The 17,600-nt window shown below is 35.9% G+C and overlaps 2 protein-coding genes across 3 annotated transcripts; one reads left to right on the top strand and one right to left on the bottom strand.

The window, feature by feature from the left end:
* Positions 1-8,821: 8,821 nt before the first annotated feature.
* On the bottom strand, positions 8,822-13,968 carry LOC137748141 (uncharacterized). 2 transcript variants are annotated; one of them, XR_011069995.1, is made up of 8 exons: positions 13,745-13,968; positions 12,225-13,492; positions 11,950-12,018; positions 11,694-11,822; positions 11,487-11,537; positions 11,233-11,373; positions 9,334-11,037; positions 8,822-9,206 (listed from the first exon to the last, which is right to left on the bottom strand). XR_011069995.1 is itself a non-coding variant. In XM_068488236.1 (7 exons), exons 1-7 carry the CDS (start codon positions 13,920-13,922, stop codon positions 9,919-9,921), a joined length of 2,955 nt encoding a protein of 984 aa, XP_068344337.1. In that variant the 5' UTR covers positions 13,923-13,968; the 3' UTR covers positions 8,822-9,918. The 2 variants fall into 2 exon arrangements, 1 of the variants encoding a protein (XP_068344337.1); XM_068488236.1 differs by having other exon boundaries at positions 8,822-11,037.
* Positions 13,969-15,795: 1,827 nt separating this feature from the next.
* On the top strand, positions 15,796-17,597 carry LOC137714770 (small ribosomal subunit protein bS16m/bS16c-like). The gene is made up of 3 exons (XM_068453908.1): positions 15,796-16,050; positions 16,354-16,399; positions 17,110-17,597. The coding sequence occupies exons 1-3, from the start codon at positions 15,918-15,920 to the stop codon at positions 17,330-17,332; spliced, it is 402 nt and encodes a 133-aa protein (XP_068310009.1). The 5' UTR covers positions 15,796-15,917; the 3' UTR covers positions 17,333-17,597.
* Positions 17,598-17,600: the final 3 nt, after the last annotated feature.

The raw sequence follows: 17,600 nt of genomic DNA, 5'->3' as shown, positions 1-17,600 counted from the left end.
AATTCGAGGTCCTCTGAATGGTGTTCGCAGCCTTGTATTTATAGAAGCAGATGTGTGGTGCGGGTTCACTTGTGTAGAATTTGATTTTAATTCAAACTCACCAGCTAGAGTCTAGGTCAAAGACTTCTCAAGATAAGCAACAACCTATCTTTTAGATGTCATCATTATCTCCTTACTTCATGCAAACAATTAGCATGCATCAGCCAATTTGATAATCTTCACGGCACTGGAACTAAAGCATGCAGATAAGTAGCATGCAAGCCTATCCCTTAGGCATTCATTCCAACAGGACTTGGCCATAAAAAAGGCACCGCCAAAAATCCCTCAAATTCCAAAGGTGCAGGCCATTTGGTGATCATGACTCATGGGTTGCCTTCCACGTGGAGACCATCAAAATGTTTCCCTTTTTCATGATAGGCCAAAGCCTATCACCACCTATTTGCCCATGTGCAACCATGCATGCCACATGCTTTTCTTCCAACCACATGCACAAATGCAAAACACCTTCTCTGAAAATGCATAGCCGCACGACATTTAAGCCACCTTTGATCTTCTAATCCGGTAGCATTCAATCTTTTGGACTCCTTAATTATCTCCACATTTTTAGAAATAATTTTCTTAATAATTCGCCAGATAACATTGTGATTATTAAAATCATAATATTATCTAGACAAATTATTAATCAATTATCTCAACCTTCTTCCAATCCAATGGCTCAGAATTTTACTCATTCTACGGTCTCGATTGCTCAGGCCGATAGTGTAAAATCGGGTTCAAACAGCTAGCACATGAGTCAGAGTCGCCTAATGTGACATGTACGACAGGACTGGGTGTAATCATAATATATGCTTTAGTGCTATGATCACGTGAAGACTGGTGATAATCGTGGTCACCTACGAGTCGGAGTCGCCTAATGCGACCTATACGACAATATTGGCACCTACTTGGATCCAAGGCGAGCGTGCGGTGCGGGAGGTGAACATACACATGAATGACTAGCCCTGGCCCGGGGCGAGCACTAACACTAGGGTGCAACAATGATGAACATACTACATGAATATAAGCATGTCATAATCATGCAATAATTCTAATCAACATAATAAACTTACATGCGCATCCTGTAAGATTATTTTGGCATTTCACAACAGTGCAACATATCTTGTAACATTATTTAGTCATGGCATGATATGCATAAATCAATTCAAAAGCATTTGTGAAAACTATAAAGTTTATATATATACTATAAAAATGAAAAGACCCACTCACCTGAAGTCTGCACTACAATTCACTAACACAAATATTGAGGCGTCACGAACGATCGTCTCCTAGAACAAATATCAAATCACGTCTCAGAATTCTTATCAATAGAACACGTAACTTACATAAAAAAAACATCCCCAAGGACGTTCTATAATGATTTGAAACCCATTGACCAAAAGTCAACCGTCGGTCAAAGGTTGACGATAGGGTCCACAACCCTACGTAACTCGATCTGGAAGATCTACATCTCAGATTTCAAATCTGTAACTTCCCAAGGGTTTCAATAAGCTTCTATAACAATATCCTAAAGTTTTAGAATGATCCAACGGTCGGATCTCCGCTAATTGCTAAAATTAAATGGCGGTCAATGTTTTATTTTACGAACTTAGGAATCTAATTTGGGAAGATCCGTAAGTCAGATTCCCAATCCGTCAATTCCTATTGTCCACAAATATTACGTACCATAATGTATTAAAGTTTGGTGACGATCCAATGGTCGGATTGTCGAAACATAAAATGGTCAAATGACGTAATATTCCATACTAGGTTCAAACTATCGAACTATAACAAATAGTGATCAAATTGACATCAGAACATCAAATTTAACTCAAAAAGGCAGTGTCGGCCCATTGGTCACGTGCTGCTGCACATGGTGGTCGATCGCCCCGACTCGCCGAAAAATTCAACTATTTCAAAAAATTCTCAAATTTTATAGGAATGAACATCTCAACAATCAGAGCAAGTTTTATACCTGTGACCAAGTCCAATTTGGCTAGGAAAAGCTCCAATTTGTCTCGAACCCGCCGAAAACCCTAAAAATAGTGGCATTCGATTCGGCTTCTCCGGTGCTTCACCACCTCCAAGGTTATTTGGGGTTTGTTCCTGGGCTCAAGGAGATTCTAATAGTGGTGGTGGTTGATGGAGTTTGTTTCAGAAATGGCGGATCGCCGTCGTGGGTGCCCTTGAAGCCGTCGATGCGAAATCACAAAACCTAGGCTTAAAATCCACCAATTAATGGATGAAAATGGAAGATGGGAGGTTATGGGATGTTTTCCAGGTGGTGGCTTGGGTTAATACGTTAGAATTTGGCCAGAGGAACTAACAGTTCCATTGTTTCCAACTGGGTTAGGTTGCACGATTTAGGCAAATGATCCATGATCTCGTGCCTCACTCTTCTCTCCCTTCCCCCCTTTCTTCTTCTTTTGATTGGTCCTTCTCTCTTCTCTTTCTCCCTGATTGGGCAGCCTTTCTTCCTCTCTCCTCTTCATTCTTCTCTCATTTCTCTTGCACCATTCTTTTTTTTTTATTTTCTTCTCTGATTGGGCAGTAGCCCCTTCATTTCTTCTCCCTAACTTTCCATTCATAGCCAAACACGTGGCTCCCTAAAACAAGTCACACAAATGTCTCCCAAATATGAAATTTATCAATTTGTCTTCGATACTCAAAGTTTCGTAAAAGTTTAACCGTAGCTCCAATTCTGATTCCGCTTGTACCTACGCGTTCATTTCGTCGAGTACTTCGAGAATACGATAAAATAATTGGTTGTACAAGTTACTAAAAGATAGTCAACTAAAGTCAACAATCTTGCTTCTAGGGCATTATCGTCAATTCACTCATTTAAAAATTAATAAAACCATAAAAGTAGGGACATGTTGTCACATTAAATGCCCTTCAAGGATGTTGAAGTTTATTATAATAGTTTCAAATTCTCCCCATCTCTTTTTTATTAGTGATTTTTTTTTAAACAAAGGAATGATCAATATAGGCATTAGGTTAACATTGTAGTAACTTCGAAATAATTCTTATGCATTTCAACATGTGGGGCTTAGGCCTTAGAGAGGTCCACAGTAACGTTGTGAAGAGTTGCACACGATATAATTTTTCGGTCACTTGCCTATACTACGCAGTAGGGGTGGGCACTTTAGTGGGTTTACAGACCAACACGATCAACCCATTAGACAAGGGTTGGATTGGGTTGGGTTTTGAACTTTAAGACTTTAATTTTGGTATAACCGACCACACATTTAATAGGTCGGTTAAATTGGGTTAAAGTATGTTAGTCTGATTTATTAAATAGATTTAAAAATAAAATTTAATAACTTTTAATTGCACTTTTTTAGAATGCTTGATTTGAATAGTGAAATTTTTTATTAGGCTTGTTTTATATAAGTATTGATTACTTTGCTTTCATAATCACAAAAGGAATAAGAAAGAAACCAATCAAGCCTAACCTTTGGAACCTGCCCAATCCAACTCGTCTCTAGTTGGATTGTGTTGCCAATTTTCTTAGGTAACAACGAGTTTGAACAATTCCAACCCGAAATTTATTGAGTTGATCAACGGATTAAAGTCCAATCAAACTAACCCACCCATCCACAACAATATGTTTATGTTTTGAATTTTTTTTTTTTTTTTGTCTAAATTAGAGGATTATGTGGCAATTTCTTGACTTTAGATTTGCTTTCAATAGTTACATTGGGAACTTTAACGAAAAACTCCCGGTACTGTTTACTTTAACGAAAAACTATATTTTTACACTAAAAAGTCAATCATGGTACTATTCATTTTACCCTTTATTTTGTCCTTATCATTAAAACTCAAAGTTTTCAAACCCTTTTCATTAGTTTTCCTTAGTTTAAACTGTCAAGATTATGTGGTCACTTTTGTCGATTTTTTTTTCATTTGCATGCACTCAGTTGTTTGTCTTTATTTGCCAAGTATGGTGCTCTGCAGACATTGCTTGAATTCCCATAAACGTTATTCATTCAAAGTATCATTTGCCATTGCGTGAATGAAGTTAATGTTATAAAAGCAGTGTGAATGCCCACTTAAAAAAACAGTATGAATGAAGACTTTGAAAGATGATTAAAGTTTACTATTCACACGATGACTTTGGTTCCCATTAATGTATTAAAATAAGGGGGTTTTAAGGAAACACCTTTGGTATTATTCATATTTAATCTTAAAGACATTCTTAGTATAAAAAGTCCATAATGGATCAAACTTTTTTCTTTATTTACTCTTATGCCATTATTCTATTCATCATGGTGGGTCCCACAATGATGTTTACTTTTTTGTTTGATGCTTGAATTATTGTACATAATTTTGCATGATGTTACTGTGATTTGTTGCATTATTGTGCTACTTTTCATCTTTTGCTAGTCTGTTGCCAGCTCTTCTATGCTTCTATCATGTTGTCGATGTGCAGTTCCTCTTCTGTCATACTATTCCAGTATTGTTCATCTTCTTTTTCTAGTTCAGCCTCTCTTTCTCTATCTTCTTTTATCTTGTAATAAGTATTTGCAGTTTCTCCTTTGAAATTTTGAGACTTCCAATAGGGCTGATGGCGGGTTTTTGTTTTGTTGTAAATGTACATTTCTTTATCTTCTACTACTAATAACATATCATACTTAAAATCTTCAAACTCGTCTAAGGCTAACATTTGGATTCTTCGATATCTCAGAATAATTTAGTGTGAAGAAGTCCATCTATAGGGTGCTATGGAAGACAATTCATTTAGTATGACATTATGCCTAGCTTATTCCTTATACATATGCATATACCCATCTAAAGAACTACGAATAAAACTTATACGAATATCTTTCTATTCTTCTAAGTAATCTTGCACTGCTTTCTTAAGCTTATCAAGGAATAATTCTAATTGGGGACTATGGTTAATAAATATTTTATCAAGATAGGCAAACTATAATAGTAAGGTTGTGGTAACTTGTACTCTGTTATGCTTCTTCTGATGCTCATAATTAAAATGTCATGATCTAAAATCTCTCATGTTAATCATGGTCAAAGTTATGCTAACTTTTGATTTACAAATACAACTCTCTCTACTATCACAAAGACATGGTGGAGATATCTTTGTAATAATATCTATCTCTGGTTTAGGATCAAAGATGGATTGATATATAGCTCATTGTAATGGTAATTGCAGTTCTTACATGAACTGTGATGCTTTGTTTAAGATCTCATACTACATATCTATTGGCATTATACAAAGCACATTGTAATTGTGATTGCAGTTCTTTCATGAACTATGATGTTCTGTTCAAGATCTTATATTGCATATCTATGGACATTATTCTTAATTTTGCTGTTGAAATTCCTTCTAATAAGATATCATCTTTTATTAAGTCTAATGGTATAGTCCTAATAAATCTTTTATATTTATGTTTTTTCTTCGCTTGTCTGATGCTGCTCCATTTTAGCATCTCCTTTGAAAATCTTAATCTTAATCTATCTCTCTTCAACGGGCTTATTAGCCATTTGTTCTTTATTAATGGGTTCAATAACTTCTTTCTCTTTATTCTCATGCTGATTATATTATGTGCCAATTTTCAATTCTCTTTTCAAGGTGTTACTTGCCTCTGCTGCATTCTAAGGTGTTACTTGTGGTTTTCAATTCTCTTTTTAAGATGTTACTTATCATTTTCAATTTTCAATTCTCTTTTCAAGGTGTTACTTACCACTGCTTCTTGGTTTATTTTGGTGAATTGGTTAATTAATGCCTCATGATCTCCAGAGAAAGGTTTGGAGGTCGTGTTCAAGAGAATGAATACGGTGCTGGCTTTAAGAAAATTAAAATTAAACTATCAAACTCTTGCTTTAAAGCTCTAATTAATTTTGTATGACCTAAGCTCATGCTTGGTTGCTTAATTTGAACATTCCAAAAGTTATCTAAGAGAAACTTTTACTCATTAGTGAGTCCTGATACCTTTGACCTATGCCTCAAAGGAGGATTTTTCATTCTTTCAACTACAGTGCCAATAAAGTTAAAGGTGGGTATTGGTGGGGATGCTGGTCTACTTATGCTATTTTGGAATCCCCTGAATAATAGAGGTCCATAATGCATCATTATGCTACTGAAAGGTTCTCTTATGCCTTGTGGTCTTGTGCTATTTGAGGATGATGGTCCACAATATTTCATTCATGTCCAATGAATTAGTCTTGATAAAATATCAGCTAATGTATTATCACTGCCCTTAACATGTCCAAAAATTAGTCTAAAACCATTTCCAGTAATCACTGTTCTAAAAATCCCCGCCTAGTGCTGCCTAGGCGTTAGGCGGCTGGCCACCGCCTCGATTAATGTCTAGGCATTTGAAAATTAAGAAATGGTGCCTAGACCTACTGAAGCGTCCACCTAAACCGCCTAGGCATCCGCCTAACCCGCTCAGACTCGCCTAGGTTGCGACTTACTTAGACAAAAAATAAATAACTTTCATTTTGCATTTTATTTTTTTAATAACTTGTAAAAGACTTGTTGGATACTTAAATAAACACATATTATATGCTAGTTCCCCATGTTTTCATTACATTCCAATACTTCATAATATATATGTTATTCTATTTTGTAGTTATGATGTGATTACATATATTTTAAGTATAAACACATTTATTTACATGAAATATAATAGATTTACTTAAATCCGCCTAGGCGCCCACCTAACCCTAGCGCGTAGGCCCCAACCCGCCACTCGACTAGCGCCTAGCGTCTTTTAGAACCTTGCCTGTAATTGAATCGATGAAATTGATCCATCTTCGGACATCATTAGAAGATTACGTGGCAATTCCTCGACTGTTAGATTTTCTTTCGATAGTTTAAAAGGAACTTTAACGAAAAACCATATTTTTACACTAAAAAGTCAATCCTGGTACTATTCACTTTACCCTTTATTTTGTCCTTATCGTTAAAACTTAAAAATTTCAAGTCATTTTCATTAGTTTTCCTTGGTTTAAATCGTAAGGATTACGCGATCACTTTTGTTAATTTTTCTCATTTGCATTCACTCAGTTGTTTGTCTTTATTTGCGAAGTATAAGGCTCTACTAACGTCACTTGAATTTCCATAAACGTCATTCATTCAAAGCATTATGTGCCATTACGTGAATGAAGTTAAGGAATTTTCTTTTAAATTTTAAAGTGTTTATTTACTTTATGTATTTGGTAAAATGTTGTTAAAACACTTAAAAGTGTTTTTACTTTATTTATTTAGTAAAATGTTATTAAAACACTTTAATTTTAATAAAAAATTTCCGTTATAGCAAAAGACAACCTAAAATGTTTTTCTGATGCGTAATTTATTTGCAATATAGCAAAAGACCATTACATTTATTATAAATCGTTTGAAAGTGTTTTTAAAAAAGAAAACTAATGAAAAATGTTTGAAAAGTTTTAGTTTTAATAAATAAATAAAAACCATGTTATAAGTTTTGTTTAATGATTAGTATAAAGCCCACATTAAAATAGTCCAACTAAAAATGGCCCAACTATATAAATTATAATTTGTCGATTTTACCTCTAACTTTTTTAGGTTGAGTTCCAGATTTTCGTCGTTAATGGAGTTTATCGTTGTTTTGCAGACTTTCTTCATTTTCTTTGAAACAAAAATATAGATCCTCATGCTATGTAATTTATATTTTGTATTATTTCGTTTAAATGTGATCGTCATTATTATTCATAACGTATTCAAGGTACTTTTTTCAATTTTTCTTCATCAGTGGAGTTCATCGTTTGTTTCTCCAAAAAATAAATTTGAGATCTACATGCTATTCAATAATAATGACGAGTCACTGTTTATGGAATGTAAAAATAAACTGTTTTTGAATTTTAAGTAACATTATTTTTGGAATCTAAGTTGATGTTTCTGAATCCAAATGAAATGAACACTTTGTTTCTTAAATGTAAGCTAGAAAAGAAATAGTGAAATTCACTATATTTGGATTCAAAGCAAAATAAGCAATCTGTTTCTTAAATATAATCAATTGATGCATAAAAGAAAAGAAACAGTCAAAGGTTAAAACATAGACTGTTTCTGGATTTTGATTTTCTTTCCAGATACAGTGTTTGTTTTGTGAAACAGTGTTATGTTTTGGGATCTCCAGAAACAGTTTTATGTTTTTTTTTTTTTTTTTCCAAGACACTTTTTTGTCGGTTTTTGCCATTAAACTTCTTTGAACTTGTTTCGGCAGCTTTGTTTCGATGAATGCTTCATTTTTCAACTTTGATTTGAACTTTGATTTGGTTGCTTTTGAAATGGGGGAATTCAATTTGATAGGAAGACAGGGAGTTATTATGGCAGTTTCGTGATGGGTTGAGGTTGGTGAAAAGTCAGGACATCATTAAATCATTTAGGGGTATTTACGGAATTGTAGATTTGTAGCGAGTTGGACTTGTAAGTTTGACTGGTGGACAATAGTTTTGGATGAACTTTTATTAAACTTTGAGCCGTTTTGGTTAAATAACATTTTGGGATGGTTTTTGGTTAAATATTTGTTAGCCCAAATCCTTTTCATTAAAGCTCCCTTTTTAAAATGGCTAAAAGCGCTTTTCGTAAAAATATTTTTGAATCCAATTCTTAGTAAAAATGTAGATGAATCCAGAAAAAAAAACACTTGAAGTGCTTGTTGAAATACTTACTTTTGAAACCCAAATTATTTTTGGTAAAACACTTTAAATCATTTTCAAAGTACTTCTAAACGAGCCATTTCTTCAACATGCAATATAACAAAGTATTCGACAATTTTTTCTTAAGATTAACAAAGTTGCAATATGTTTAGTCTAATCTTTGAAGATTAAATAAGTTAACAACACAATAGCGCCAAATATCTTACATACAATCCAATAGCTAATGCATTACAAAAGTTCCCGCGTAGTTTGACTAGCCCAAGTTACGTGCTGGATGATCTTACAGCAGTAACATGCCGAAATTCAAGGGTCTAAGAGAATTTAGCGAGTCGATCTGAGTCACTTAAAATGCAATGTATGCTACACGTTCATTTATAGTACGACTCCTTGGATTATTAGAAAAGAGCAGCAGATTAGTAAGTAAATCCGATACCTAAACGATCTGTTTTCCAGCAGTGGCAGAAAGTGGATGGATTTCCACTTTTCCAGAGTGATGCAAGGTCGCAAAAGAATGTTATCACGAACATCTGTTTTACACAAATATAGCGCATAAGACTTAGGTTTTTACTAAACCGAAGCATGAAGGCAACAAGAACAAAGTTGCAACCGAAGAAGCAAATAACTAAAGAAATTGCTAGGGAGTGGGAATTCAACTTTAAGAACGCAGCCACATGAGATTGGTATTCATCGAGTATCGATTTACAAAATTTGGCCAGGATGAAATTAATCCAATGAAGAAGATCCTGAGTCGCCAAAATCCATTATATTTGGAACCATCAAATTCCTTACATTTACTTTTAATAAAGAAATAGAAACAACATAAAATTAAAAGTTAGCCTTTACCTGTTAAACCACAGTGCCAAATTACTACCTCTTCAAGAACATGTAAGGAAATATTACTTACAACGGTATTTGAAAAAATGCAAACTGTACCTTGTTGACAGCTGAATTTGTACGAATGACTTGCTACTTGCACAGACTAAGAGCAAGTGAGATGCCGCCTAGCCTACTACCTTTCTATATTTCACGGTATATTTGACCAATCTGAACAAACAACAATCTCAGTTCTGGCAGCAGTATCCCCTTCTTGCAACTCAATCCTGTCTACAGAGCCATTCACTGTTTAACACCATGCAACACACTCACCGATTGGTTTTACTCCCAATATGAGACAAGAAATCCAAAATTTCAAAAGCTTTTGCTGAATCATTCTGCGAACCTGTAGCTGATGCTGCTATTCTAGTTTCCTTTATCGACTTGAGTATCAGTTGAACCAATTGACTGGTTCATGTTTTGAGCTCTATACTTCGCTGCAAATGCTAGGGTAGAAAAGAGTCCCCTCTGGAAAGAATTTGCTGTACCTTTACAAAACTTGGTTGCTACATGATCTGAAGATTGACCTGAAGTAATTGGAGAAGGTGGCAGCCTCAATGAGACCGCGCTTGAATTTTGGGGTTTATCAGCTGTATTCTGACTCTCATGGGAATCCCTATTACTACCATTACCCCAGCAGGAAGTCAAACTAACTGGATCTGCTGTACGAGAACTAGATACCGAAGATTTCTCAAAAGGATTAGAACTAGTTACCAAAGATTTCCGGAAAGGATTAAAGCTTGTCCCCTGTGATGCTGCTGGTTGAATGCCTTTAAAGTTTTGGTCTCTACCAGAACCAGCTAGCGAAGAGTTCCCAAAAGGATTAAAGTGTGTTCCCTGCGATGCTGCCGGTAGATTAACCTGTAGCATCGCATTCAAGTTTTGACCACCAGTAGGACTAGCTACCGAAGATTTCCCAAAAGGATTAAAGCTTGTTCCCAGAGATGCTGCTGTTTTATCAGACTTTAGCATCCCATTTGAGTTTTGTACAGTCTCTGACACACCTGGGCTGGTCTGATGGCTGACTTGGCTTTTACCTCTTGCAACATCTGGTGAAGCCTTGGCAAATGATAAAAAATTTATTCCTTTAGGAGTGGTTACTGGTGTTCTCTTTAAAATCTCATTGGAATTTTGAACGGAACTGAATGGACTTTGATCTATTTGGCTCCCAGCTTTGGTACCCATATTCCTATTGGGGGTTACGCCTCCTTGCTTAGACATGCTAGAATGAACCAATGATGATTTCTCAACAGAGGGAAAGCTAATCCCTGTGGTAGCTAGTTCAGGTTTCTTCAAAACATTCTCCCTCACATTCTGTTTAGTATTATTGTGAGAATGGATCCCCGTTGAGAAGCCCAAGGCATGGACATTCTGCTGGGAGGCACCACCGATGTTTACTTGTTGAGACCTGGAATTACTCTGTACCATGGGAGGCTTCAATTCAGGTTTACAAGCAGTAGTTTCACTCTCTTCCTTGGATGGCATCTGAGAAACGTTGTAAACTTGATTAGCGATTAAACTTAATTTAGCAGCAAATGTACTAGGTAAGCTCCAGTGATAACTATTCATGATAGATAGCTGGCAAAGATAAAGATGTCACATAGTGTAATGATATACCTTTCCAAGAAGGAGTTACATAGCAAGTGACTGAAATTAACAGAGTATATAGACAAAGTTTACCTTGTGTGAAAACAGACAACTATCACCTCTGCCGCAGAAACCATTGTCTCTGAAATGGTGACAGAGATACTTAGAGAGGTCATGATCATATCCACAGTCATCCCCTTTCATGCACTCATTCCGTGCAAATTTGCCACAGGGCTGCAGCACCAGAATAGAAAATAAGGAAAATTCATTAGACCTTTCATGTATCTTCAAAAGGGCAGTGGCTTAGCAAATAGGGCGTATTAAAAACACAGTCGAAGTGGGAGTACCGTGGATTTTGTTAAGGGCACTGTATCATGTGAATACTTGCACTGGTCACCCTGTCAAACAAAGATAAAATATGATAACAATAAGTCAATAAACAATAAGCAACAAGAATGCACCCTGCTCCAGGAGATTCGTAAAGTAAAACTCTAGTCAGTTAAACATTCAGTATAATGAAACACAAATGATATAACTGAGAACACAATACATACCAGATTGCACTTTCCGTTCAGGTAATGGCGGCAATATGCTACAGGCTTTGGTTTTTGTAATGGTTGCAGTTTCAGCCTTTTAACACCAAGTTCCCTGTTCTTCTCTGCCCGTTTCTTTCGTTCTTTTGCCTGTACAATGTATTGTTCATGAAGGAGATATTTATACAAGCCAACAAGGCAACGGAATGCGTCAGGACAAATTCTTACGAATATAACAATAAGATCTCTTCAAAACAAAGTAACAACTGCAAAATACCTTCTTCCTTTCTTTCTTTTCCTTATTTGGAGGACCGCGCTTTCTTTTGTTACAGGCACCAGAATCCCACTGCACACAATAAAAAAGAGACCGGTAACATATGGATCAAAATTTTGATGACGATCCAGCATTAAAAATACTCATTGAATTGCATACAAAGTCTAGAGAATGAAGCATTCAAACAGCTACAACAGTACGAGCATACAACAATGAAACAAAAACCATCCACATGTATGCAATCTTAGGGGAAAAAGAGTATACAAGTGAAACAATACCTTTTCTTCGGACGCGGTTCCATGGTTTCCAGCTGCAGACCAGTCAATACCCATTTCAACTCGATTATCTTTCATTTCAATTCTTCCACCATCTAGCAAAGGATGGGAGTCACTTACATTTTGACCCTGAACAACACCCGGTCTACAAATCATATCAGTCCTTCTACTTTCCCTCAGTTCCACCCCTCTGCCAATTTTTCCATCATCAACCACGTCCACCACAAAGGAACTGGAACCAAAATCCTTGTCATTTACTTCCTCGCAAAGCTGCTCTTTTCTATCAATTACATCTTTAGATATCTGCCCCTTGTGAACCTTCTGTTCCTCAAGTACTACTGTATCTTGCAAAAGCTCATCACTTGGTCTGCCATCCATCCCATTGTCACCAGAAATTTCTCCCTCTTCAATATCTCCATCATCCATATGGTTGGTAGAACTCATTGCCGTTATGTCACAAACTGGTTTCTCCGTTTCCTTAAACTTCTCAGGCATTTCAAGTACTACTTCTAAGGAATTAGTTTCTGGTAACAAACTTTTGTTTTTGCTATAATCAGTAGGCTTTGAAGCTTCAGCAAACATATCTTTATTCAAAGAAAAATCAAAGGCTTCAGGGACATTTTGACTAAAGATTTCTGTCTCCTTAATCGCTCCAACTTCAGTAATTGGAATAGACGATTCGATTGCACCCTCGGCAGAAACAGGAGTCTGTAGTTCCATTGATTCCAGTTGCATTATAGGCTCTACATCCAATGCGCTAGTCTTCGACAAGGAATGTTTGTGTTCAGTAGACTCTCTTGGATTTAAACTTTCAGTCACCTCAACAGTTTTTAAAGATGAACCATGGCTTACAGAAACCATTTGAACCGAATCTTGAGATGTCACAGTTTCTACATGTTCTTCTTCGTTAGTCAACAATGCAGCCTTATCACCACCATTCTGGTTGTGGTCCAATGATGCGACGGAGGGTTCACGATTCCCTTTCACAACCAACTCTGGCTCATCCACCAGCATTTGCTTAGGAAAAAACCCCATATCTTTTAAATCAATGGCAAGAATGTTTTCTATGTCTATCGTGTCTTCCAGTCCCGAAAAATCCTCATTTTCTTCCACGCTCAGTAAACTCTCTATCTGCTCTATCCTTTCTCGAAAACCATTATCATTACAACACTCATCAGCCACTCTCCCCTTCCCATTGTCAGGGCCAACCAATTCAGCATTCTCCGGCACTTCCTTTTCAGCTTCTTGCACCGATTCGTTGTTGCCATTATCTTAATACAAAATCAAGAACATCAAAGTCAGAATAAATAAAAAACACAATTAGAACTAAGGTTAGGTCATTAATTAAAGAAAACCAAAACTTTGCAACTAAACCTAAACATTCCAATCGCCAAAAACCTATCTTTCACTTTTGGGTTTCGAGCAACCAAATGATAAACAATTCAATTCAAATTCAACAAGTAAAATTCATTTTCTCAGTAATCAAACAGATATTAAAGACTGAGCTGTGAAAATTCAAATACCTCGATTAAGCTCTTGAGGTACATTTTGATCGGAAACTGAATGCTGGGACTCCTTGAAGTGAGAGAATATTCGTACCAATGTACGGTACGTTCCGCTGTTGAGGTGCCTTCGACGGTGAGGAGGGAAAACGATTGGAGTTTGGGAGGGCTTTTCGGTTTCGATTTTGTTTTCCTCCATTGTTGCCCAAATTACAAGAGAAATTCGAATTCTTTTAGTCAGAAACCCTAACGATCCATAAGGGTTTTGAAATATTGTTCAGATATTCAGCGGGTAAGCGTTAACCGCCTTCATCACCGGGTCATGGGCCGGGTGTACACTCGAACTTCCAGCCCAAATGGCTAGTTAAGAGTTTTTATTTGTTTTATTTATTTTTCAGTGAACCAAGTTAAGAAGGGAAATTTGGAAAATTAGCCAAATTTTGGTGCCTTGTAAATAGTTTCACTTGAATGCACTTGTGCTCGAGTTTCTTCCAACAGAGGATACAAATAAGACCCAAAGTAATGCCGAACCGATTGAAATGATTAATCTCGTCCACCTGAAAAGGTACAGGTTCAAAAGCAATACAATGTAAGAGATTGCAAACCAGAGACCATTGGAAAACTAATCACAGGAAACATATGCTACAGTAGGGTTCAAGATTCAAGACCAAAGACAGCAGCTTTGCCGAAACCATGGTGGATTCCTGTTCCCCAACTACTGTACAAATCTCAGCATAGAAACCTCACATAGATTTCAACTTAAAAGGGTTTTTGCTCCTCTGTTTTTATATTCAAATTTCGCTTCAGATGTTCAGCTTCTGATTAATTTTTAGGCTTTTTAGTTTACTATTCCGTTCAGTTTTCGCTTTCTTTGATTACATTTGAATATCTACTCAATATATATATATATATATATATATATATATATATATATATGTGTGTGTGTGTGTGTATACGGGATATATAGAAGAAGAGTGTAAGAAATGGAGGGATTTGAGAGTAGGGTAGTATTCAAGAGGTTGAGGAACAGTGTGTGTGTGTGTATACGGGATATATAGAAGAAGAGTGTAAGAAATGGAGGGGTTTGAGAGTAGGGTAGTATTCAAGAGGTTGCGTTCCTCAAGATTTCAACCAATCGTTGTTTTTTCACGGTTAAGAGCAATGAATAATTTCAGTCAATAAAGGTATATTAGTACTTTTATGTTAACTTTTGGTTGTAATTATTATAAATTTGAAAGAGTGACTATAATTCTATTTAGAAGGTAAATTTTGGTTATTTTTCTAAGTTTTCCATTTAAGAATTTTTTTGACACTTCAGAAGCGTTTCGAATAACATTTGTTAGACCTTAAAACGACTTATGGGTCGAAGCACTTTTTATAAAAGCACTTGGTATATGTTTTTTTTCAGGAATAACAATTGTCATATTTATTATAAGCATACCTCAATAATGTTCATAAACAATTTTTTTTCTTTCTGAAATGAACAAAAATAATTTCTACCTAAGTAAATTCATAACGAGACCTAAGTACTTATCTAGAAAATACTTACATAATTTTTTTTTTCTAAACGATGTCACAAACATTTTTAGTTGGCAAATACATTTTGCTTTTAGCTTTTTCAAAATGGGTTAGGGTTAAGGGGATATTTATTTTTTTACACACATTTGAGACCTATTTTGTATGGCATATTTTGTAAATTTTTCTAAAAATCAAACCGTTTATTTTTCAATTTAACATTCATAAATCATCTTTACAAAACATTAGACCAATAAAAAAAAGAAAACTATTAAGACATTCTTTTATATTGAAGTTTATTGATGAATACGATTTTTCGTTTAACACTAAAATGACTATCTTTTAATCAAATGGTTAAATAATTTTGAATTTGAGTAATTTTTTGTAATCATGATATTTGACAAAATATCTAAAAAATAAACAGTTAAATCGTTAAAATACATTCCAATAAACCTTACAAAATAGATATTAAAATGTGTGTCCCCGATTATGCCCTTTTGCAAACGTAGTTTAAATAGGCCCCAAGAACTATTCGGTCAAAGCGGTTTTAAAATTGGACCCGAAGAGCTAGAATACGGATCCTAAACTTTCTAATTCTCAGTTCCTTAAACCCTGGAAAGCAGATAAGCGCAGTGTGGACTTACTGAGTTTTCCCAGGCGATTTGGTCGAGCCGAGAAAATGGTGGTCAGGATCCGATTGGCGAGATTCGGATGCAAAAACAGGCCGTTTTATCGCGTCATGGCCGCCGATAGCCGATCTCCGAGAGACGGCAAGCACCTCGAAGTCTTGGGCTACTACAATCCCTTGCCAGGTCTTCTCTGGCTTCTGTGTCTTTGTATTTGATTTCGTAATTTATAGTTTTTTTTCCAAACATTTTCGAGTTTCTGATTGCGATTTGTTTAATGGAAGTAGCATGTTTATATTGGTAAAGCAGAATTTACTGAATTTTGTGCAAAATTCAGATGGATGGTGTTTGGCTGCGAAGAAAATGTTTGAAAATTATGTCTACCAGATTTTGAATGTGAATAGTCAGAGAAAGTATTGGGCTTTTTGTCATCTGAGTAATATAGTTAGTGATATGCTAATGCTCTGCAATGTTTATGTAATTTTACAGGCCAAGATGGTGGAAAACGAATGGGTCTGAACTTTGAAAGAGTGAAGTAAGTGTCTTTCGGCAATTCTCATTTCGTATGTTTAATTATCTGTGAATTGCCTGCAGTGGTACTTGTTTATCAGTTAAAATTCGATTTTTTTGTCCCCAGTTATTCAAGAATCATAATCAATGTTTTTAGTTTTAACTTTGGGAAGTTGTGATGTAGTTGATTATATGCTTCCTATTGTTCCTCATGCATATCAGCATATACAAATTATCGCTCGACAGTTAGGGTTAACTTGTAATGGCTTATGTGCCAGTATTGAAGGGTGTGCCGTGTGGACGTTAATCAAGTGTAAATCTTGACCCGCTAATGATGACGGAGGCTAGATGTTTTTCGAGTCTATACATATGGAGCATATGTGCTCGGTGCTCACTGAAAAGTTGTGACATTTTGATCAATGGACTATGTTTGTGGAAATTATTGTCAGTTATCTAGATCTCAATCATGGAGTTGCTTTCGTCCAAAAAAAATCGTGGAGGTGCTTGATTCTGTGCTTATTGTAATTCTGTGGCTACTTTAAGTTGAAAGTTAAGAAATTGTTTTGAAATACTGAGAAGCCAAAACAACTTTTTCTAGGAGGCTTATGAGATAGTTAATGTCTCCTGTCGTATTTTAGTTTTCTTTTGCTAGAGTATTAGCTGCTAAAGTTTCTTGTGTTTTGAAATTAGGTTTATATACTGTATCCGATAAATTTTTGTTCACTCTTTTTGCAGGTATTGGCTATCTGTAGGAGCTCAGCCTTCAGATCCCGTGCAGCGCATTCTTTTCAGAGCAGGGCTGTTGCCTCCACCACCAATGGTGGCAATGGGACGTAAGGGAGGGCCACGTGACACACGACCTGTTGATCCTATGAGTGGACGGTTCGTGACTCCTGAGAAGCCAGCAGCTAGTGGTGATCAAGGGAAAGATGCGGAAAGCACTGAAAACGTTGGTTAAGACGGCCCAAGATCTTCCATTTCCCAAAATTTATAAGGTCGTTTCTTTGTATCTTTTTGGAGGCAAGAGGGGTTGCAAGAAACAATCTTTCATATTGGATTGCAGGATAAGCGGCTTGATATCGGTCAATTCTAAACGGCTTGTGAAGAGATAACCAGTACTTAACTTCAGATGTAGGCATAAGTGCTATCTAAATAGCTAAAGTGTTCCAGAATACTATTGTATTGAATGTTTGATTTTGTTTAGTTTGTGTAATGACCTTCAAGCT

This window comes from Pyrus communis, chromosome 1, assembly GCF_963583255.1.
Source record: "Pyrus communis chromosome 1, drPyrComm1.1, whole genome shotgun sequence".
Classification (NCBI taxonomy): Eukaryota; Viridiplantae; Streptophyta; class Magnoliopsida; order Rosales; family Rosaceae; genus Pyrus; species Pyrus communis.
This window is presented reverse-complemented; position numbering and strand designations above follow the sequence as displayed.